This window comes from Perca fluviatilis, chromosome 12, assembly GCF_010015445.1.
Source record: "Perca fluviatilis chromosome 12, GENO_Pfluv_1.0, whole genome shotgun sequence".
In the NCBI taxonomy this organism is placed as follows: domain Eukaryota; kingdom Metazoa; phylum Chordata; class Actinopteri; order Perciformes; family Percidae; genus Perca; species Perca fluviatilis.
The window spans coordinates 10099934-10123982 of record NC_053123.1 but is presented as its reverse complement, the minus strand read 5'-3'; the positions used below and the strand labels follow the sequence as shown (position 1 = coordinate 10123982).

The window sequence follows — 24049 nt, the reverse complement described above, 5'->3', positions numbered from 1 at the left end:
AAGGATTGATGACGGAATTTGTGAATTATTGACCTGTGTCTCCTGTGAGATGACTTTAAACATGGAACATCATAGCCTCTTCATGCGTATATGTCTGTATGTGTTAAATGAGATACTTTATCAGTACTTGTGAGTTCATTAAACTAACTCTACAATGGCTGTTATTAAAAAACACGTTGTGCAACATGGAGAACATTGATTTTTGAAGACTCCTAATGTATAAAAACCGATCATATTAATAATACTCAATCATTTGCCTTAACGGTCATGCAGTATACACACATGCCTGCACACACACACACACACACACACACACACACACACACACACACACACACACACACACACACACACACACATATGCACCCATAGGCCGTTAAGTTTATGTGTTGGGTAGTTCAGCAGGTGTTGGTGTGTTTGTCTTTGAAGTGAGAGCAGTTTGTTTTCCCAGGCCTCTGACAGTCTCTTATCAGTCCTGTATAAACCAGCAGGAAATCACCTCTGGTAAAACTGTGGCAGATAGACGCAATTTGGACACTGTAAGTGAAACTGACTAGGTCCAACTGAAGCCTTAGATGGAGGCAACTTTCCAAATCAGTAAGGAATCATCTTAGGTTGACAGGAAGACAGTAATGTATGAAATGTTGCAATGTACTGTTGCAACCAGCATATGGAAAACAGTTTCATCAAATTACGGACTATCATGTGCACATGTATATTTCACTACCTTTTTTGTAAGAATCCTTGCATATTATGAGGTGAGTCGTGATTAAGTAAACACCAGACAACTGCTACAGGATTTTGTCTCACCTGTGCATGCTTTGTGTGTGGCTCTGGTCGGCAGGGAGAGAAAATGAGTTTGCTCTCTGTCAGTTTACTGCCCCTTTATCTGCTCCATGGTGTGGTGATGACCGATAATCTTGGCAGCAACCACCGATAAGAGCTGTTGGATTTCTGTCAACGTTAGCAGGCAATAAAATTTAATGAAGACTTATAGTTGTAAAATGATGCATTTTGTCATCCCTCTAAAGTGAGATTCAAGTAATTAACGCAATACAGTTTTCAATTGTGTCTCACATTTGAATACAAGGTGTGTGTGTGTGTGTGTGTGTGTGTGTGTGTGTGTATGTGTGTGTGTGTGTGACAGTGTGTTAACTTATTGACTAGAATTTGGAATTTAGAATTCAACATATAGGCCTACTGCTGATGCATGAGTGCACAAATGCCTATTAACCCTTCAGAAGAAAGAGTTAACCCTGCCCCTGCGCCACATGGCTCTGGCCAATCACAGCAGAGCAGACTTTATAGCGCTATCGGGTGCGAGTAATTTCTCCTTGGAGTGAGTGAAGTGGGTTTAACGCACAGGGCTTAAGTGGAGTGGGTCAGAAAGAAAACATTTCCTCAGCAGTTTCTTTAGAAGTTTCTCTTAACTTTTAGATATTACAGAGTGTTCAGATATTAGAGACACTTCACTTCAAAGTTCATCGTGGGACAGAATGACTACCACCATGGAGAAATCTACAAACTTTCGCATTGATGCGCTACTGGCGCACGACGTGGAACAGAGGAGGGACAGCGATGGTGCGTCCCCGGGGTTGTATTACAGCAGAAGCCCCGGCGGCAGCCCGGTGTCAAACCGCGGCTCAGAGACGCCTTCCCCGCATCCAAACCCAAAAGACTGCTCTCCTGTCCCGCCAGGAGTCCTATCCAAAGCGCAGCTCTTCAGCTTGTCCCAGTCAGGATTCACTGCTCTGCACCAAGGGGGTCTCCTCGGAATGCACCCGGGCTCCATGTATCCTCTGGCGGCCCTCGGAGGCCAGCACCCCGCCTTCATGTACCCAGGTTTCACACAGCTGGTCCAACCATATCCTGAGCAGCTGAAGGGGGCCACCATGGCCGCGACGCTTACTCTGGAGCCGTGGATCAGAGCCGGGATGATGATACCCAGACTCGGAGAATATGGAGGTAAGCGGATCTCCCTGTCTCCTGCAGTTATAAACTTTATCATTCTTACTTCCTGTAACTTAAGATGTTGAGAGAACCAAAATGCATCATTATCCACCTCTGAATTTGTGACAAAAATGACATGGATGATCCAAAGGTCATAGTTGGCTAAGCTTTAAAAGAATAATGATAATATTGATAATAATATTTGCCTAATAGTAATAATACTAAGGCTAATACAGAGTAGTATATTTACATAATTGTAAATAGCTTATTAAATATTTCTCTTCACAACATCTTTTTATTTAGACTTTTTTTTAAGACATGCATGCATCTTTTGTTTCTTGTTATTATTTCATCAAATGCATATATAAAAAAATACATTTAGGCTATAGGCTAATTTACTTACAAATCTGTTTTTTATTCTAAATGTTATATAGGTCTACTACAGCTTAGACCTAATTAAAATCAAATGGATCATACCTTTGTTTCCCTTTTAATTAAACATGTTATTTAATGTATGCCAATGCTGTATGTTTTTTGTTTACTCTTAGTAATGGGGCAGCAGCCAGTTTAATAATGTAGCCTCCTAACACCTGTGTGTTGGTATTAGGTTTGAAAGGCCCGTGACATTGATATGCTGTCTCTTAAGGACAATATCTCAAAAAAAATAATGCACAGCATTTACGGTAAAGGTAACACCTGAAATAGACCTACTTAATCAGTTGATAACATTTATAGTGTTTTCATTAAGGAAATGGTCCCCCTTGATGGTTTATTACCCCTCCATAGCAATATCCTCTCACCACGACCTCGCATCATGGCAATAAATGTTAACGGGCAGAGAGAAAACAAGATATAGGCCTACAGGCAGGAAGACAGACAGGCCTAGCATCCAACCAGTGATTTAGGGAAACCAAACTAGAAGATTGTTTAGGAAAATATTTATCAAATGAATATTTTCTTTCCTTTTGTCTTTCTATGACTTGTAGGCTACTGTTTGCCTAAGTTGATTATAACCCAATATCCATAATAATAGTATTAGAGGTATTGTACTCTTACAGAAAAAGATGAAAATGTAAATCTGCAGAGAATAACCCTTGTGTGCCTCTCTCTTTTTCCCCATTCTCAGCCCCGGCCCAAGTAGGTTTGTTTGGAAAGTGTCGGAGGCCCAGGACAGCTTTCACCAGCCAGCAGCTGCTGGAATTAGAAAACCAGTTCAAGCTCAACAAGTACCTGTCCAGGCCTAAACGCTTTGAGGTGTCCACTTCCCTCATGCTGACTGAGACTCAGGTGAGAGAGTCAGAGTCTGAAGGATATAATGTATTGAATTATTGGAACATTATTTTAGTGTGTGTGTGTCCCTCTATCCCCATCATTCATAGTCTCTGCAGTTATTAAGCTTATACCTCCATCCTTATATAAGACAGGGTAATGGTGTCCTGCTTTATTTTTTAATTTTTTGTTTTTAACATTAGTCTCCTCCCCAGAAACAAATACTTTAAGAGAAGAATAACACGTTTTGCACCCTGATCACACAACTAAATATGTTTGCACTGTTTAACATCATTCCTGTTGTTTTTCACTTATAGGTTAAGATCTGGTTCCAGAACAGACGTATGAAGTGGAAGAGAAGTCGCAAAGCTAAGGAACAAGCAACGCCACTGACACACACAGAAAGACCTGGAATGGATTTAGACAGTGCCAAGCCTCAGAGCGATTCACACAGCTCGAGCCTGGAGGATGAAGAGGAGATAGAAAGGGATGATGAGGATGAAAAAGAGGAGAGAAAAGTGCTGAGGGCGGGTTCCTTAGGATCTGTAGGCTTCATGAGGCATGCTGGAGAAGGAACAGGAAACTACAGTTCATACTTAGAAGAGGAGGAGCAGGAGGAGGGAGGCCCAAGAACAAGAAGTGGGGTTTTCCCATAGTTCTAAAGTTCAGCATGCCTTAATTGTATGTCTTTTTATATTTATTACCCTTGAGCAGACAATACACATTGCAATCAGGTGCACAAACATGGTGGAATGAAGTGGAGATCTAATTTTTCACACCCCAACCCATAGTCTGTACCTGGAGCTCCCGAATTACCAAAAGGGTAAGTTGACATCTGCACATTGGGCTGGGTATGAAAACTGATGACATCCAACCAGAATAATGCCATCTTTACCTGGACATTTAATGGTTTAATGGTCAGTAGTCCATCTGAGTTATGACTTCAGAATCAACAAATAATTCTGAGGTATAATGGGCATTTTTGTGCATGATTTACTTGTGATTTAAACAGTGCAAACACACAGAAAGCATGTTCCTGTCCTTTCATCTGCAATAAACTGATTTATCTATAAATATAAAACTGTATGCATGTATGCATGGGTGGGGTGGGACAGCACTTTCATGGAAGGTAGTGGATGCAGAAAAAGAAACATTAACTTGGAGACTCGTGTTGTGAAGAGTGTCAGTGTTACATTGTTACAAATGCTGGACAAATATTCCACCAATATTTGTAACTTTTCATATTTTAAATTTTTAATGAGGCAAGACTTTACAAATAATGGATTCATTTTCACCCAGTTAATGATTTAGGGCATTAGGGGTGGCAAAGAAAAAAATCTATTGTAGGCTTTTTTACTGTGTGGTCATGGATCTTTGTTGTATAATATTTAACTCTTTGTTTTGTATTATCTTGTTGAAACTGCATGTTATATTTAGTTAAAACCACACATCCACAAAGACATGGCTGCATGTAATGTATGGTATTTAAAATGTACTGTTGATATGGCATTTTCCCTGTATTTTGTAAACTATTCTCATATTAAGTGTGTTATGTTGTCATTGTCAATATACAGTAATTTAACATTATAGAATTTAATATATTTTACTTGTAAAGCAATAATAGTGTTTTTTGTCGAGAGGAATAATTTGAAAAATAAAATTTAATTCATGTGTGTTGAGTCCAATAAGTTCAGTCTATAAAGGGATATTCATATTTGTAACAAGAGGAAGTAACATGAGTGACTTTCTGGTTGGAGGGTGAATTATTTGGTAGTGTCGTTAATTCATGGACACTACTTGTATAGCCTACCATAACTTCTTATGACATGTAATACGATGTTGGGTATTACATGTCATACATGTAAACACTCCCCAGGTTTTATAATTAACAGTAATAACCAGTTTGCGAATTGCATTTGTCCATCCTCAGCTGCCGTAATTACTATGGTGATTTCAAACAATTGTTTGTCGCCTTGGTAACGCCGTGGTTGACAAACCTTAGACACCCATTCCGATGACTGTTGTAGCTAATATAAGCGGGGGTTTTATAACTAGCTAAAATGGAAAGAATATAAAGTTGTGAGCTTTATCGTTTGGCATTTTAACGTTTATAAGGTAAGGACACGTTAGTCTGTTAGACCAGCAATGTTTAGTTTCGGTTTAATTTGTAATATGTTTAAGCTGTCAGCTTTCTAATATTACTCCCTGTTAGCTAACGTTAATAGCTAGCTAGCTAACGTTATGGTCTTTATTTACATTTATTCCAAAACGCTCTCTCAAAGTGGTTTTATTTAGCTATGGTTTAGCTAAATACTTCTTAGGATGAGACTGTAACGTTAATACATGTGTCAACTGTGCGAAATAACAAATCCTAGAAATCGTGTTAACTTTCCTGTAACGTTATTTAATACTTTGTAAATGTCTAGCTAGCTAGGTAGCTAAATGTCTTCTTGTCATTTTCCAGGCATGTTAGCTGAGTCTCTGGGTCCTGACCCCTTGGCTTCAGGAGCAAAATGGAAGCCCTCTGGGAAGAATATCAAAGTAACTAAAGTTTGGATAGAAACAGCTTGTCATAATGTAGCTAGCTACAACTTGTGATCAACTTTTCCTTTGTAACATAGCTATATTTGGTCTCATTGAACCAGTGTGTTCAATTTGATCAGTTACTATATTCCTCCCTGTCCCTGAATAAGCAAAATGGCCCATGAATAATACATAACTATGTATTATAGTATGTATGTATTATATTGACTTTCTTCTCTGCCTATGTATATATCCCTACAAGAAAAAAACAACCAGGAAGTCCTTATTAATTAAATGTATCACAGTTAACATAGCTAAGTCTACTTTGTGTGTCCTAAACATTGACTGTAAGAAATCCTTAAACAGTTACAGCAGTTACACATTAGCTGGTTTCTACTGGTGGACACTGCACTAAAGTAAAATTGACCTCATTTTATTAAAAAAAAGAAGTTGTTCTGATATAATGACACGTGCAAAAAACATTTTGATTATGAATGATTCCATCCATTTTTACTGGTCTTTCCCACAATATATTTTTGGCACAACATTTTTTTGTCTGAATTACACAACTCACTGCTTGTAGATATTGTGGGCTTTTTTTATATAGCTATCAGTATAGCTATTAAAACTCTGAAAAAAACATCACACACTAAATGTTCTCCTGCAATATCCCACCCGGCAGGATCCAGGGATTCACCAGAGGCAACGGGGTGGAAGGTACCGGCGACAAGCTTCCAGCCAAAGAAGCTGCTTCTTAGGGTTGGAATTGAAGCCAGAGCTGGTCTGGGAGGACTGGGACCTGGGAGGAGAGTTCACTGAGACATTAGTGTTAAAGAATATTCATAGCAAGCTGCAGAAGCTGCACGTCAGGTCTTACAAACACACATGGACACACACACATATGCATACAAACATAAGCTCAAATATTCACAAAGACACACACACACACACACACACACACACACACACACACACACACACACACACACACACACACACACACACACACACACACACACACACACACACACACACACACACACACAAATTATGGGTTATTGTTTACTTTCAAGTAATGCTATGTAAACTATCCTTTCTATGTCCCCTCACAGGCCGCCACTGTCCAAGTTTTTCACCTTGATTCCCCAGATAATTGTTCTTAGCCCGGGGACTTCGTTCTCCATGCCAATCAGCTTTAGACCACTACAGAGGGTAATGCATCACAAACTTTAATTAATTAATATATCTTATCAGTATTTTGGAAAGTATTGTGTTCCAGGGCTTTTTAATGTGGGCTGAATTCAAACTTCTAGACAAATATGTTTGCAGTGTTAACATTAGAAATGGTCAGATACTGTAAGTCAAAAAAATATAATTAGTGTGAGGGAGATGGGACCATTGCAACAAAAAGGAACTAAGATCATTCTAGACCATTATTATTTTTTATGATTCTGTACTCTTTGTTGAGCAGAAAAAGTTGAACAAAGTGACTTACAGCACCACAAGAAGCATATACCGTATGGCTTTAAAAAGATGAAAGATTATTATTCATATAATAGAGATGTAACATGACCTACTCCTCGTGTTTCATGTCTTCTATCTGTGTTGGTGTGTCTGTTTGTCTGTCGGGACAGTGTGAGTATGAAGACAGCATTGAGTTTCAAGGTAAAGATGTCAGTTTCCAAGTATGCCTCCGTGCCACCATTCCCTGTCATGCCCTGGAGGTGCCTGACTCTGTGCTGCTGCCATTTTGTGCTGTTCAAAACTCTACTACGACTACTTTCCTGCTGAAAAATGTCAGGTACATAGGAGTGTGTGTTGAGACTAATGCAGAAAAGTGGGTGGGATAAATAACTTGGGAAGAAAGAAACCAGAATGCTTTGTATGAATATACTTAGTGTGTTTGTGTGTTCATGTTCTTATGTTTGTGTTTTTCTTCCCACAGTAAACTTCAGACATGCTTCCAGTGGGAGTGCACAGCACCGTTCCAACTAAGCCCTGAGCAAGGCCTGTTGAAGCCTGGCCAGGAGTGTCACATCACTGTGCTCTTCCAACCACAAGAGGCACTGGTGTACCAGCAACAGGCCAACTGCAAGTTTGGAGAAGAAGGGGACAAGGCAGACAGCTGCTGCACTGTGCTGCTGCAGGGACTAGGTACTTCAACTATAAGATGAGACAGGACAACATGAGATTAATAGATCCAGACAGATTTTTGATACAGTATATGAAGTTAAATAGATTTGAAAGGTTACCAATAAACTTTTGGTAACCAGCTTTGGTAACCAACCAATAAACCAGCTTTGACAACATAGACTGACCCATAAATCAGTACCATAGACTGTGATCAGTACCTAGACAATTACAGTTTGGGCCACAATTTGTGATCCAAATGTAAACAGCTGGTGTTGGCCTACTACCAGAATCAAATAATACAACTTTCTCTCAGCTTGATTGCTGGTTTTGTTACATCAGTGATATTAGTAAAATTGAAAAAAGTGCACCACAAAAACAATAAATGCTCATTTTTAATGTAGAACTCCATTCCTTATTTATGTTTGTGAACAATATATCATTAAAAAAAAATGACTGATCTGACCGTAAAGCAAAGAATTTAAGCCACTGATTTTACGCAGTTGTTCTCCAGTCTGACTGTGTATAACCATGCAAATTTGAGCAACGACATATGTTCCATATTTGCTTTATTTGCAGCTATACTGATATGCATCTGTATTATTGATTGAACCATGTGGCAAGGGGGTATGTAGTTATTCTCAGAATACTGTTTAAAAGGAGATGAGGAACCAGTACTCTCACTCTCCTCTTTTCTTGCCTCTGCTTTTCCTTTCAGCTAAATACCCATGTCTTCAGCTGAGAAATCCAGGTACCATGGATGAAAAAGAACAGTGTGGTAAAGAGCTGCACTTTGGCTCTGTTGCAGTCGGGCAGAGTTTGCAGAAACACTTTTACATCTTTAACCCCTCCCCTGTGAGTAGTACACAAAGATACAGAAATGTACACTCTCAGTTACCTTCCATCTGATCTCTCTTGTCACCTCTCTCCTCTAGGTAACTGCGTCTTTCTCTCTTTCACAACTGTCCAGTGGGGCGCCTTTGTTGGGGTCACTGTTCAGCTGTGATGTGCCCAGGGGTAAGGTGGCGCCTGGAGGATCACTACGGGCTACAGTCACCTATACTCCTGCTGTGGTGGATAGTGTCTCTGTTGAGTACTTATCTCTAAAATGTAGAGGAGCGCTCAATGAAACTCTGATCAAACTCACAGGAAACTGTGTAGGTAGGGGCACACGGAAAGTCACAAACATACACAATCTATATATATAAAAAAAAAATGTTTTGCAATCTTAGAAAGGCAGATAAGTACTAGCATTATTCTCCAACTTTTTTTAAATGAAAAAGGAAGGGAATATACAATTGGATACATGAATACAAACATGATTTATTTTTGTAACTAGGTCCCAACGTTTCCTTGTCCTCCTCTGTGGTGGACTTTGGCTGTGTTGAGGAAGGGGGAGCAGTCGTTCAGACAGTAGCAGTGGTTAATTCTTGCTTTTCGAGGTGCTCTCTTCCTATGGCCTCGATTCTATGCGGGAACAATTTTCGGAAGAGAAAAAAAGAAAAAAAAAAAAAGAGGGGGAAAGAAAAGAAAACAAAAAAAAAGAAAGAAAGGGGAAGAGGGAGGGGAAAAAAAAAAAAAAAAGAAAAAAAAAAAAAAAAAAAAAAAAAAAAAAAAAAAAAAAAAAAAAAAAAAAAAAACACACACACAACACACACACACACACACACACACACACACACACACACACACACACACAGACACACACACACACACACCATCAAGACTGTTTATTCTACTTACCTAGATATGTCGAATCTCCCCTGTAGGACCCCATGTTCCTTGACCTGATTGGTACCTGTCACTCAGAGCTCCAGCAACCAGCCATACTGAAACCTGAGCACCTGGTTCTTTACAAGCTCCACTGGTATCACAGACAGGACCTGCAAGACACTCCCAGTGACATGCAGCAGGATCACAATGTACACTTGGACCAACAGGGAGCGCTCTGCCCAGTGGAGGAGGCAAATTGCTGATTTGTCTAGATTTTAAATATCAGAAAACATTAAATCACACATGGATACTAGATGTAACCAGTAAGGGGAACAGTATAGGTTTGGGTATTGTCTGTCTGACTCTTTCTCTGTGTCCTTTTCTAGCAGTCACCCCAGAAACCAGACAGTGCTGGTGTTGTGTACAGAAATCCCATGGAGGAATATTACCAATCCTGCTTGGGGTGCATGGATCCCCTCTCTTCCAGCTCTTCTTTGTCGTCTCTACATGTGTCTCTGATGCCCAGTGAGCTACTGTTTAATTACAAAATGTCCTCCATTTTGTCTACTTCATCCACTTCCTCTCAGCCTGTCTCCATCACCAACCACACCAGGGAGAAACTCAGGTATTCATGCTTGCACTGGATTGTGACATCTCACTATGGCACATGTTTAAAATATCTGTTTTTCTTGCTCAATCTGGTTTTACTATTGCATGTGATTCTGCTCCAGCCTGGTGTGGACTGTTGCCCAAGACTCTCCGTTCACTGTCTCTCCTCCATTATGTGAGTTGGCTCCACTGAAGTGCACCTCATTCAGGGTGACCTATGACCCTAAGCAGCTCAATACTTTGCACGGAGCGCAACTCGAATGCTTTGCATTCTATAAGGTAATAATGATCTACAGTAAAAATTCCTTCACATCAAGTGATTGTGCTTTTCTTTTTGTCTCAAACATCATGTCCATTCAAAATGTGTCTCCAATCTCTGTTGACCATGAAAGAAAAACAATTTCATGCTAGAAGTTTTGCTGCCACTCTTCTCTTCCTTCTCTGGATGCTGCAGGACAATCAAGACCTAGAGGAGCAAGTGTTGTTACCACCCTGGTGTGTGACTGTCAGAGTCATAGGCCACTCCTTTCAGCCAGGCAAAGAGCATTTCATCCCAAACTGCTCTCTGATGCCCCCTCGAGTGGTGAGACACAAGCATGAGAAAGAACACAAATGTTACAGCATATCTTACTCTTTCTGAGTCTCTCATTTATGTATAGTTTTGTCACTCTCTGGTAACTGTAATATTCTGTTCTCTCAAGGTGTTTCCAGCGCTTAGTATTCTTTCCCATCAGACAGTGCTCCTCCAGAATTGTGGAGACCTGCCCCTCACTTTCTGTCTGGACCACAGTTTAAACCCTGCCTTGGCAGAATCTGTGTTTGTTGTGCCGAGCTGTGGTCTGATCCAGCCTGGGAGTCACCAAATCCTCGTGCTCAGAACAACTCCCACAGAAGACTGTCCTAAACAGGGGTTCAGTTTACACCTTCGGCTCAATGCAGCTAAACACACAAAGGTACTATATACACTACACACGGAGGACAAAAGCCGTAGCACTCACCACACTGTGCATGCAGGTTATTTTATCTGTGCAAATGTCTATATGTCCTTTAGGAATTGACAGTTGTCAGTGTTGTGGAACAGATGTGTATGTCTCTGGAAGGAGACAACAGTTTATATTTCCAGCCAACAGCCGTGGGCTCACAGACGCAGCGTTCCCACCACATCAGAAACCTCAGCCGCTTACCTCTACGGTTCGTTGCCATAATGGTTGTTATTCCAGTGCTGTACTTGGGACATTTTTCCATGTATTGTTTGTTGTCTGGACTTTTCCCAGCGTCATTAATCTTGTCTACAGCTGGCTTTCTGTGATTGTGCTTTATGATAGATTCCAATGGAGCATTCCAGAGCCAGAGCAGGAGCTTATCTCTGTTGAACCAGATGCTGGGGAACTGCATCCCAATGAGAGCTCGGTGAGAGGCTGAAAGAATCATACATACATTTAATGCAAGCAGATATTGTGCAAGTGATTTTAAAACAAATATGAAGCATAGCGTAAGTTCTGGCATGTCACGGAGTCAAGCTCGGCTATTATCTCAGCTCATGGAGTTCCTAAGACAGCACACTAGCTGATGGCTCAGCTGATTCCCTCTTTTGATTGGATTTCCAAATAGCTTGCTCTATTCAAACTGCTTTTCCCAGCCTACCTTGCTGCATTTCTGCTAGCGCTTGCAACCCACCTCCACCCCAGCTCCTCCTTTTAAATTAACGTTGTCTGACTTAATCAGTGTCGTGTCTCTATCATTGATGCTGCTCTGTTCTGTACCCTATGGGGATCCTGCACTGCTGCTCCCCCCACTTAAGGCTTTCCATACATGCACATGGAAGGGCAGGGAGGTGTGCTCTCCCTGCCTCATGCTTTCCACATATGCACGTGGAAGTGCGGGGAGGCCCCAGAACAGAGCCATACCGCCAAATACAAATTGCAGATGAATGAATCTATTTTGACAAAGTGGTCCTGACTGAACTTAGCAACTGACTTTATTTACCTTTTTTAACTTTTTGTTTGTGACTGGTTGATGTTACAGGTTCAGATATGGTCCTTCAGCCCACTGGCAGAAAAAACATACACACTCAAACCCACTCTCACCTTCTGGCCGATCCAAACTCCTGGATGTAACAAGTCACACCTTACCCTTAATGTGGTGGGGATGGGTGCGAAAGGCTCCATAGAGGTGGGGCTGTCTTTGTCTTGTGTGATTTTTTATGTGTGTAGTGTACTGTATGTAGTACTGGAACTATATGTCAATTTTCAAGAAAATTTCAAATGAGTGTCGCACTCATCTTTTGGAGCATGAATTACTTTTGAAATGAACCAAGCAAAGCACTGTGTGCATGTTTTTTTTTAACTCCCCAGGCAGAGAAAGCAGTTCTGGATGTTGGGGAGACTCTGGTTGGAAGCTATCGGTCAATTCAGGTTCCTCTGGTGAACAACAGCCCCTGTCCTGTCTCCTTTAGTCTCTCTGTACAGCAGATACTTCTGGATGAGGAACTTACTTATGACCCCGAGAGTGAGCCAAATGGTATTCTCTTTTGTGAGGTCCTTACTGTCCTTTGTGTACTGTATTTACATGATATTGATCAGCTCTTAGCAGAGTAGACTTTAGCATGGGCATTTGTCAGTAAGGCAAATGAAAAGTCGTCACTGCTGACTACAAGTGATACAGATATACAGTAGTTGAACCAGTGTTATAGATCAGCTGTGTCCTGTCTGGCCATTTAGCCCTACAGCTGGACTGTGACAGGGGAACCATCGCCTCACACGCCACAATGCTGCTCCGATCCACTGTCAGGCCACACAGACGAGCCCAGTACCTGTGGACCATCAGCTACCAGATGCTGAATGCCAGTGGTAGATAGAAAACACAGACAATACAAACCTGAATATATTCTGCCTTTTCGTTTTCCATTACTTGATACTTACTGCTCTCTTGCTTTCTATATCTATCTGTCTCTCTCCCTAGGGTTTGTGTCATCCCCTCCCCAAACAGTGTGTGAAGTGCGAGCTCACGGTGTGTTTCCCACCCTCCAGGTGATTGATGTGTGGGGGGGTGGCAGTGTGGGCAGCCTCAGCAAGGTGCATCTATGGAAACTCTTCTCACTGGACAGACTCAATGAGCACATGCTGTCCAACCCCTCCCCTGCAGAACTCATTTACAGAACCCCTACCAGGCACAGGTTAGGGGCACAATATATGAATACTCAATTAAATATATGTATATAAAAATACAGATCATGATAGATTCATGTTTTGAATGTCATCATTATTGTGTTTCATTCCATATTTACTATCATAATTTGATTGTTTATTTATTACAAAAGAGAATGAAATAATACTTAAATGATATTTGTTTGAATATATATCCTGTATTTACATTGTCAGGATGTGGTGTGTGCATGACCATGTTTGCTCTTCCTGCCTCTAGTCTGAGCAGTTCTCCTTCCATCTTCACCAAAGTCCTGTTGGATTTTAACTTCAGTGCCTCTCCCCTGACTTCAGAGCCCTCAACGTTTGTGTTGATGTTTCACAACCCTGGCTCCATCCCTGTAAACTGGTAAGTAAAAAGCAGACTGTAGAAATGTTGTCAAAAATTGCTCAATTTATGTATACAGTGCTGAATAACAGACCAGACGTCATATACAGCTAATCATTTTCCATTTTACTGATAATGAAAATACAGGTTATACTCTTAGAAATTGAGCTTGATAGGGACAATTTGAATAGACTTGTGTTTCTTCTAATCTTTAAATCTTTGATTTACTGATTTTTGGGCTTCTCTTCAATATTAGGGCATTCTTGTTCCCAGAGGACCAACAGATAGAGTTGGAGTACTGGGCCGAGACCGGAGAGTTTAGCAGCACTGAACTGCACCGAATGAAGGTCAGGCCTGTCTTTTCTTTATATACATTTAACTATGACTGTGTGATTAAAATGTTCTGAGATTCTCACGTTTCAAAATATAACTTTTTTTGGATAGATACAGGCACAAAGCATACATATCTTCATCTCGTTGACAGGTTCAAGACAACCATCTGTTCAGCATTTCTCCCCGTTCTGGAACTTTGCTCCCTGGCCAGCAGAGGGCAGTACACTTCACCTACAGGTCAGAGATTATTTTAAAAGATACAACAGCACAGAATGATAAATCAGTAAATTTAATGATAATGGAAAGGATGAGAGTTGTCTAAAAATCAGTTTACACAAATAACATGTTCCCAAAATAATCTCAACTTTGTCCTTCACAGCCATGACTTTGCTGGGACAGATCGGTTTCCTGTCGTGTTTAAACTTTCTTATGGCAGAGAGATCTTGGTGAGGCAGAACTGCATATGAATTTACACAAAGCCCATATTTATTCAAGTCTAACAACACAAAAACAAAATTAGCTTTCTATACTGGTGGAATCAAATTTTCAAATTCCACAGTTCTTTCACTTCAGTAGTGCTATTCCTGTATTATCCCCTTTATTTTCTGTAGGGCCTGAGAAATGCAGTAATCTAATATATCACTAAATTTGGTGAAGTTAGATGATTTATTTTAACTTGATGTGTATGTGTTGTGGTTCTGTGTGCAGCTGAACTTTCAGGGGGTGACGGTGGAGAGAGACAGACCCTATCTCCACTTTGCCTCCAAGCGACATGTCTTCACTTCTGTAACTATTGGGAACTGTTCTCCTCCGAGGCAGGTGCGTGTTTAATTTCTCCAACATAAAGCCTAACAGCTTCCACAGATTTCTATTAAACTTAAAACACTGGTAATAACTGTGTTTGGACATCCATTATTGTCCATTGTTTGACCGGAATGTGTTCCTCTCTATTAAAAATATGTGTATTAATACTGTTAACATTACAACCTGAGCTTCTCTGAAAGGCTAGACAAAACCCAGGTGACTTGGCATTTGTCCTGCAGATGTATGAACTGATCAATGGCGGTGCAGTGCCAGTCCGTTATGAGGTGGACATGGCTGTGTTGTCACAGCTGCAGGTGGACAACTTTAACCATCCGTTGCTGTGCTGCCTCAATCCAGAGGGAGTGGTCCTACCTGGGAAAACGGCCATGCTGGAATGGATCTTCTCTCCATTAGAGGCTAAAGTGTACCACGTAAAGTAAAAACATGGTGCCTAAAGTGTAGGCACCATGTTTCTCTCCATTGTACATGTTTTGCCTATAGCATTATAATCAAGTTCATAGCAATTTAAAAACTGGAACAGAAATGTAACGAAACAGCCACAGAAGTTGGTTTACTTAGATACACAGATAAACAATTTAATGATTTGTTTTATTCATTACATTATTTAGAATGACCGTATCATTTACACCATTAGCATTACCTACATGTCCAATCTCTGTGATTTTGAGTCCGTTTTTGTGTATCACCAGATGGATATTCCTATCCACGTCCAGGATGGGCACTCTACGCTGGTGAGATTTAAGGGATGTGGGTTAAATTCTCCTACACTGGGCTCCACAACCCCATTTGGCTGCAGTGATACTAAGGCATCTGAACCCTGTGTCCAGAGGTTGCCCTTCCCGGGACAGGTGAGAGCACTTCTTGTCTTTTCAAATTATTCTTTTAACTTGAATTTATTCTGCTGAATACCAACAGTCTATTCCTTATATGTTTTCTTGTATTTGTGTCTTTGACCATTTGAGGCTCTATGTATTCATCTCAGTGTGTGTGTGTGTGTGTGTGTGTGTGTAGGTGCTATTTCTGTCTGAGGACAGTGTCTGTCTTGGTGACATCCCTGTCTGCTCACGATCTTCAAGAATCCTCTTCCTGACCAATGTGTCCCACACAGACACTGTCCACTATACATGGGACCAGCAGAGCAATCAGCAGGTACAGGAAGGGTTACACCGCAGATCAATCCTCTTTGTGCCGGACTGTCTGTCATTCGTAGGTTGTATATCAGGGATTCTCCCTGAGTTATTTTGGAAAGACATGACATAACAATTCTCTGTTATCTGTGTGCCCAATGACATCTCAATCCAGGCTTTCAGGTGAAAGTCTTAAATTATCACTGCTGACCAGGTTTGCATGTGTCTGTGTGTTGTGTCAGGTGGTGCAGATCCATCCAGATCGAGGTAGTCTGTGTCCAGGGGAGAGTGCCCTTTGTACCCTTACCTTTACCTCTACTGACTACCCTACTGCTTATCAGCTAGATATCATCTGTCAGGTAACACAGCAGATTTAGAGCTGCATTAGCTGCCATGAGGGTTCTGCTTTTTTTGAGTCTAGTGAATTTAAGTCCAACATTTAATGAATTGGTCTCCTCTCCTCTCTCCTCTCCTCTCCTCTCCTCTCCAGGTTATTCAGGAAGCAGCGCTGACTCGTTATCATGATGCTTTACAGCGTTGGGAGGAAGAGAAAGCGAGACAGCAAGATGAATTCACTATAACAGACAAAGACCTTACACAAAGTCCAGAAGTTCTGATAGATAAGGTCCTCCCTCAAATTCAAAGTCATGTATTTGGCAGTGATGTAACTTCTTCTTCACCAAATTCACCCTTTGTCTTGTTACAGGAACCTGTAGCAGCTCCAGTAAGAAAAGGGCCACCACTCAGGAAATACAAGGTGGTACTCATTTGTTGTAAATATAAGGCCTGTCTTGCGAATAAATATTATTATCAAATACATTTTTTTAAAGGCTGGCTTCATTTTGACTGCCCCTTTATGTCTCGCTTTCCCTCCCCTCTAGACTCTTCCTCCTATCTGTGCCAGTGCTAATTGTGAAGCAGTGGGCACTATGTGTACCAAGCTAACAAGAGCTGAGCGGCGGGCGCAGCGAGAGACGGCAAAAGCATGGAGATGCCCTGAACCCCCCCAACCTGCTCAGCTGCATCTGTGGGTTACAGCACACTCCCACTTGCTTCCGGAATACCCCCCACACTTCCCTAACCAGTCCAATGAGCCCTATAGGTAAAGCATTCTCGTACTATTTACAACCTCTGAACTTTGATACACACCTTTTATGTAAGAATGTCCTTTATACTTATGTTTATACAAAAACTTATTCAAGACTTATTTTAGATTTAGAAAATACGTTGCGACTCCTGTGAAGCATCCAGAAAATCCTGATCTCCAATCTATACGTAGTAGCAGAAACATTTGCACCTGTGCTGTCTTCCTAAGATGCCCCAGCTCAGTCAAGCCCCAGCAACCTGAAGCATCTTCTTCAAGCACATCCCTCCCTGCTGGGCTGCCTCCCCCGACACATGGCCCTGATAGAGACATCACCATGCATGTGCTCACCTCTCTGCTCAGGTAACAGTTACACAAACACCCAGAAAGTGTTTGATATTAGATGGAATTTTAGCATAAGTGTTGATGGAGATAATTGAATTTAAAGTATGGTTAAGAGCATTGTAAGAAATGGTGTATTTGTGTGTGTGTGTGTGTGTGTGCGCGCGCCCTCCCCCTCTCTTCTTTTCCAGTGGCATACTAGATGATCCAGCCTTCACCCAGTCTCTGATTACTTTGGCATCCAAGCCCATCACCTACCAGCTTCGAAAAACTAGTCCCTCTTCACTTCCATCCTCCCTCCCTCCCCCTCCCTGTCCTACACCTTCTCACCCTACACACCAACGTCAGGTTCTGTTGAGTGGGACAGTGGGACAGAAAGAACAGCACAACACAGTGGACAGTGAGGGGACTGCGGGATGTTGGAGGAACAGGCGCCCGACGCAAAACACACCACACACTGAGCATGTGCCTGCTGACATGAGTGAAGATGTTTTGCTGAACACGCTCCAGAACCTGATGATAGAAGCTGTCAGAGGGGAGCTTGTCCTTACAGCGCATCCACGCACTGTTATCCTGCCACCTTTTTCAACCAGGTATAGGCAGACACACACTGCACACACACACACACACACACACACACAAAAACCTTACATTAGCTCTGGCAGTGTTACCTCTCTCTATTTGTTGCACATGTCAGATATAACCAAATGGCTAACATATCGTGTGTTCCATAAGATCCAGGAGGACGTCCAAAGCCATGGCCGAGGAGGACAAAGTAGATCTGAGAAACAGAAAGGAATCAGCAGGGACATAAGTCTCACCATCTACCCATCATCCCAGAGGTCCAGCTCCCTCTGCTGTTTTCATTAAAATCCAACTTTTGTTCATCCATTCCTCTTTTCAATGTTCACTTTGCCCTAGTCTATATCCTTGACGGATTTCACTCATTTAGGCCGGATATCCGTTGCCTTGGGCTTCCTTTGTGTTGGCATTCTAAACTCTGGTCGATTTATTATTAAGGATTATGGTTAACCTTTTCTCAGATCCCTGCAGGGTAAATCCAGACAACTTAGTAGTAGTATTGCTTAGTATTTTGCTAAGAAATGGCAATAAACCAGAGCACGTTTTCCTCCCATCCCCGAATGCTTTGTGGAGTAGCCAGACCCTCCTCCAGCACGCTTTGGAGGAGGGTCTGGCAAAGCGAGACTGACTTTGCCCTGACACCTCTGTAGCTTCCTCTATCTCACCCGGTGCCATCCATCATTTTCTCTCCATCCCAACTGCTTTTTTCATGCGTCTCTCTTTCCTAGTCTGTGCAGCCTCCTTCCTCACAGACTCCTCCATAAACATTTTGTTGTTTCAGTTGTATGAAGATGCTATGGGTATTGCATATGTGTGTCATTTTGAAAGACTGTTAAATGACATTTAGATGCATGTAAAACTGACAAGTAGAATCATTTTGTATGCTTGCGGATGTGCTTGAGGATGCAAGGGGACAACAGTATATAAATATTGTGCTTTCATTCTCCAGTTGTACTGCACACAGCATTTACAGATAATTTGGATTTTACTTTTTGCAGTCAGGTCCAAATCCTGTTTCTTTTTTTTAATCTTAGGCCTTGATTCAATTTTTGTCTGTCTGATCAAATTAATAACAGACAATAACAGTTAAGGTACTTGTACAGTACAGGGATATCTTCATAGCTGTCATTAATTGACTGTTAGATCTGTTGTGTAGTGTAAATCTGTTCAATACTTTTTTGCACTGTGAAATTAATTATTGCATTTTTTGGATACAGTACATGATATCAAGTGTTCTCCGTGTTTACGGTTTTGATGAAGCAACCGCCAGTCTAAAGGATAATGAGGATAAAAGCAATTTATGGTATATCAAATAAAAACATATTTAATGTTACACATTTGTGCATCTCATGTATATTTCATTTCGAACATCTCAAACATCTTGGCCAGTAAATGAGGTCAAATTCCCCTCCCTAAAGAAAATCCGGCACCAATGGCACAACAGGGCAAAGGTCAAAGCAACAACACTGACACTTAATATTTACACATTTTCTATTTAAATGTATCATAAATAGTCCTGATCATGTAAAAATGTAGTAAGTATGCCAGTAGCTATTACTGTATTAAAAAATGTTGCTCCCTGAAATCAGTGGCAAAGTCAGTGTAACAACATCATAAGGTGCAAACATCACATATACTGTATAGTCACACAAATGGCCAGGGACGTACTAGGGACAGCTGCTAAGACGGACAATCTTTAGCAGCTGCGTTTCATTCTTCAACTTTAAAAAAAAGCTTTCTTGTAACACTATCCATTTACTCTTTATTTATTTATTATTTTCTTTTTACCTTCCATGCTCAAAACAAGGCAGGTTGTTTCATAAAATGACAAAAAAAAAAAAAGTGAACATGGGAACAAACAAAAATATTTTAATTTATTTTACAGTACCTTCAGTTAAATTATGCCTATGTTACTTGGCACTTATATGCCTGCTGAAAGTTTTATTCTGCCTTATTTCCGGACATAAGTATCCTCCCATTAGGATATGTATGTGCTGAATCTGAATATCACAGACAAAAAGTATTTACATTTTCTGCCACGCCTTGTATCTTCTTCATATAGTGTATACATAGTGTGCTCAGCTGAATTTCCATGCAGCTCGTCGGAAGATTGCTTGATTTGTACAGCAACATAACCGGATCAACCAATAAAAGTCACAGAAGAATATTCGGTTGGGCGACTAAGATCAGTGATTGAACTTGAAGATGGTGGGAAAGATCTTGTTGTGAAGATATTGGACCTGTTGCTCCTCAGTTATCAGCTTCTCAAATTCAAAGTAAGGGATCTGGAAGAGAAAAGCAGCAGAGATCTCGTTGTGCATTTTATTTTTTATAGTGTATATCCCTATAGTTATTGCTTACCTATTGTGTATCCACAGTGACTAAAGATTCTGGTGGAGTAAAACTTTGCCCCCAGCAGCTCTGCGAGTGGCCCTTTGACCTGTTTGTAGAGGAGACTCTCCGTAGGTGTCTCAAAGGCCTGGTCCGCAGAGGAAAACTTCTTCACATGGAGGAAGAAGGGCAGTCTAGGACCCTGATGAGGAGAACATTAAGGACAATTCATTGCTGTTATCTATTATCCGACTCAATTTTTTATTTTTTCGTCTGGCACTCAGAGCACTATTATTGTACCAGTATAATAGTCCCACATGCACTATTTCAACTTTAAAACCCACAAAACGTATTAAGCTGTGGGATGCTCACCCAGTAGTAAGTGCACTCTAATGAGGTGGAGCTGAGTCAGCTGTCCCAGTGCATTCTTGTCCAATGGCTCCCCCTGTGCTGCAGGACAGACAAGGACCACGTACACCACCCACATTACACACATATTACATACATTGACATGTTGTATAGGCTGTGCTGTGGATGAAATACTTAACTTTAACTTTTATTTATTTATATAGCACCTTTCATGCAAGCATGCAGCCCAAAGTGCTTCACAGAACAAAATCACAAAATACACAAAATCAAAACAGAGATCTATGAGGAAAAAAAGCAAGACTAAAACTTACAAAAATAAGAACATACAATGTTAAAACCAAGAGAATAAAATGAACACCAGGGTTAAAAAAAGGATTTAATTAACAATTATTAACACACAATAATGCAATAACATGACTCCAAATCAAAAGCCAGATTAATAAATATACAGAGGGAGCTTGCCATTCTAATATCCAAAGGCAATGATTTCCACAGTTAGGTTAGTGAAAATCAATGGTGAAACTACTAAATCGTTTAAGCACAGTGCTTAAAGGTCCCATGACATGGTGCTCTTTGGATGCTTTTATATAGGCCTTAGTGGTCCCCTAATACTGTATCTGAAGTCTCTTTTATATAGACCTTAGTGGTCCCCTAATACTGTATCTGAAGTCTCTTTTATATAGACCTTAGTGGTCCCCTAATACTGTATCTGAAGTCTCTTTCCCAAAATTCAGCCTTGGTGCAGAATTACAGCCACTAGAGCCAGTCCCACAATGAGCTTTCCTTAGGATGTGCCATTTCTGTGTCTGTAGCTATTGAGGAGGAGAGGGGGGGGGGCAAGGTGGAGGTTGGGGGTGTGGCCTTGACCAACTGCCACTTTGCTGGTTTGAAAGCCATGATGTCTCTCTTTCTCATGGGTGGGTCAAATTCTCTGGGCGGGCAAAGCAGAGAAAGGGGAGGTAACCTTGCTCCTTATGACCTCATAAGGAGAAGATTCCAGATCGGCCCATCTGAGCTTTCATTTTCTCAAAGGCAGAGCAGGATACCCAGGGCTCGGTTTACACCTATCACCATTTCTAGCCACTGGGGGACCATAGGCAGGCTGGGGGAACTCATATTAATGTTAAAAAACCTCATAAAGTGAAATTTTCATGCCATGGGACCTTTAATGTCTACCTGTAGAGTGACAGCAGCAGGTGAAAAGAGTGAACAATAACATAATATACATTATACAATCCAGTGCAACTGTTCTGTTATTAAGCCTACTTATATAAGCCTATAATGTTCTTTTTTTTTAACAGGCAGCATTTTACATACCTTGCAGCCTCTGTAGGAAGTACAGGCGGAAGACTTTGGACATGTAGTTCATTGGGAAGCGTTCTAGGTGGATACAGGCGTGCAACACCTCTATCAGGGAGTGAGGCTGGAACTGAGAAAACCTCATTGACAAAATGCTCTCCAGCTTTTTAAACATCTCACTGGAGCCTATTTGCCTATTTGCAAACAAACACACGCTTCCAATAATCATATATATGCCTTACACATTGCTCATTCCATTTCATAATTCTTTTTTATGAGATACAGTATTGCAACATTATAAACAGCCCCCACCTGTGGCAGATAGTTGAGTCTCCCCATGGCAACAATCTGTTTGGCTATCTGAAGGGTGGTGTGCCTTTCAGCATGGCATACGAAGTTCTCAGCCACAGCCTCAAAGACTGGCTCAGAGCGGCACCTCATTTGCAGACAGTAGTCCATGACGGTGCTGATCACCTCGGGATCACACTTTCCCAGCCTCCCTGACGCACGGCAAATGGACTTAAGGATTAACTTCAAATAGCACATGGCATGAGGAATAATACGTCTATTTCGACTAAAGGCCACATTTTCCCTAAGCCCAGTTGAGGACAATAAACCACACCTGGTAAGTGTTTCTCCATAGCAGCCAGGAGCTGCTCATCATGCTGTCCCAGGATCATCAGTGCAGAGAGCACCATAATAACTTCATCATCACTAAAAGCTTTGAAGACCCGAGATGCTCTGTGACTCAGCGTCAGCACCAGGGAAATGGCCTGTGAAACAAATATGTTCAAAAACATCCAAGTGGAATCTCATTCTGCACCGCAAATCAAAGAGGAGTTGAGGAAGTGGCTGCTCTACCTACCTGTCTCTGCTGTAACTTTACCAGGCACTGCAGTATATCGCTGACTTGACTGGCTTTTAGCCGATGGACCAGCCTCTGCGCGTGTCCGTGCAAAGTTTGCAGCACGAGTTTCGGCCGCTGGCTGGCAGGATCGTGACACAAAGCCAGCAGGGAGTAGACTCTGGCAGCCTCGCTGGGAGAGACACCATCCTCTTCTACAGCATCCCCTACAGAGTCCAGCACCTCTGTCGCCGTGGCTGACTGGCGGCCTTCCAGGGTGTGTGCCACCTCGCCCAGGTGGCACAGCTGTGCCACCCCAATGTCCCTGTTGCAGAAGAGCTCCAGACACTCATTTATCAGCCTGAGGACTAGAGGGGCTGTGGGCCTCCAGGCCAAACTCAACACATGCTCCGAGTAAAGTGGCCAGTCCCTCTGCCCTGCCATTGCTGGGGAAGCCTGCCAGCCTGGAGCACAGCTCAGAGATCACCTCCCCTTCAGTCAGAGACTGGATGTTGACTAGTGCAGCCCTGTTGCTCTGTGGTTTGGTGTACGGTGACAGGTGAGGAGCTAATCTTACAGCTGTTTTAGGTTGCATGCGTCTGCCAAACCGGCACACGGTCAGGTCATCCTCTGTATTCGCTGTTATGGTGACCGGGGTGGGGAGAGGGGCAGCACTCACCGGATGGGCCACTGATGCGTTTACGTGCATATTATGGAAAGTACGCACACCGGTTACGCGCGGTTGTTGCGCAACTACATTTTTGCCGGCGAAATCCACATTAGAGCATCTGCCCGCTGGGCTGCAAAGATTTAGACCCCGATTTAGAAGAGAACAAGCAGAGGTGTGCTCACACGCCGCTCTGACAGACGATGAGAAACAGGCGATGGACTTCATTGTGGTCTCAGTGATGTAACAGCCCCCTTTCTGTCACTGTCAGTGCATCTCCATGCTTTCACAAACAGTGCTTCACTTTGTAAAGTCAACAGATTGCAAGAAAGCAGCTACACAAGATGTCAACTTCAAAGAATGCAATTTACATGGTTTTAGGCTACACTTAGAATGAAACTTAAATAAAATATCTGTGCTAAACAACTTCACCCTGTCTTTCAGATTATAGACGACTCACCTTCCGTAATGGGTAATGGGTTGTGTAAGATTACATGTGTTTACATGTGCTGCCACTCTGT

General features: G+C 41.7%; 3 protein-coding genes across 3 annotated transcripts in view; 2 read left to right on the top strand and 1 right to left on the bottom strand.

Annotated features, from left to right (window-relative positions):
* Nucleotides 1-1366: 1366 nt before the first annotated feature.
* On the top strand, nt 1367-4851 carry LOC120570308 (motor neuron and pancreas homeobox protein 1-like). The gene is made up of 3 exons (XM_039818584.1): nt 1367-1965; nt 3077-3237; nt 3537-4851. The coding sequence occupies exons 1-3, from the start codon at nt 1497-1499 to the stop codon at nt 3873-3875; spliced, it is 969 nt and encodes a 322-aa protein (XP_039674518.1). The 5' UTR covers nt 1367-1496; the 3' UTR covers nt 3876-4851.
* A 370-nt stretch (nt 4852-5221) lies between these two features.
* cfap65 (cilia and flagella associated protein 65) lies at nt 5222-19333 on the top strand. Its single transcript, XM_039818583.1, is given in 35 exon segments — nt 5222-5334; nt 5684-5760; nt 6425-6612; nt 6855-6954; nt 7377-7543; nt 7688-7896; nt 8591-8727; nt 8808-9033; nt 9212-9352; nt 9514-9836; nt 9972-10210; nt 10317-10473; nt 10649-10777; nt 10896-11147; nt 11246-11385; nt 11520-11604; nt 12220-12366; nt 12549-12714; nt 12915-13043; nt 13156-13369; nt 13618-13746; nt 13982-14072; nt 14210-14295; nt 14438-14504; nt 14767-14877; nt 15102-15293; nt 15573-15731; nt 15895-16032; nt 16253-16369; nt 16501-16635; nt 16717-16767; nt 16892-17112; nt 17326-17457; nt 17628-18029; nt 18172-19333. Coding segments are annotated over 34 exon segments (5334 nt in total). The 5' UTR covers nt 5222-5334; nt 5684-5685; the 3' UTR covers nt 18251-19333.
* Nucleotides 19334-19815: 482 nt separating this feature from the next.
* LOC120570306 (FAST kinase domain-containing protein 3, mitochondrial-like) overlaps nt 19816-24049 on the bottom strand; it is a 4236-nt gene continuing 2 nt past the window's right edge. Inside the window, exons 1-6 of the mRNA XM_039818582.1 lie at nt 22883-24049; nt 22640-22790; nt 22330-22517; nt 22036-22147; nt 20722-20799; nt 19816-20551 (exon numbers count right to left, since the gene is read on the bottom strand). The exon at nt 22883-24049 is cut by the window's right edge and continues 2 nt beyond it. Of these exons, the coding sequence (XP_039674516.1) occupies nt 20544-20551; nt 20722-20799; nt 22036-22147; nt 22330-22517; nt 22640-22790; nt 22883-23305 (960 nt within the window). The 5' untranslated portion in view covers nt 23306-24049 and the 3' untranslated portion in view covers nt 19816-20543. The remainder of the gene's footprint in view (nt 20552-20721; nt 20800-22035; nt 22148-22329; nt 22518-22639; nt 22791-22882) is intronic.

Excerpts from the sequence above, each read along its gene's own strand:
- LOC120570308 (XM_039818584.1), top strand. The coding sequence starts at position 1,497 with ATGACTACCACCATGGAGAAATCTACAAACTTTCGCATTGATGCGCTA. Across the intron at positions 1,966-3,076 it reads CAGACTCGGAGAATATGGAG|CCCCGGCCCAAGTAGGTTTG; the intron begins GTAAGCGGATCT and ends CCCCATTCTCAG. Across the intron at positions 3,238-3,536 it reads TCATGCTGACTGAGACTCAG|GTTAAGATCTGGTTCCAGAA; the intron begins GTGAGAGAGTCA and ends TTTCACTTATAG.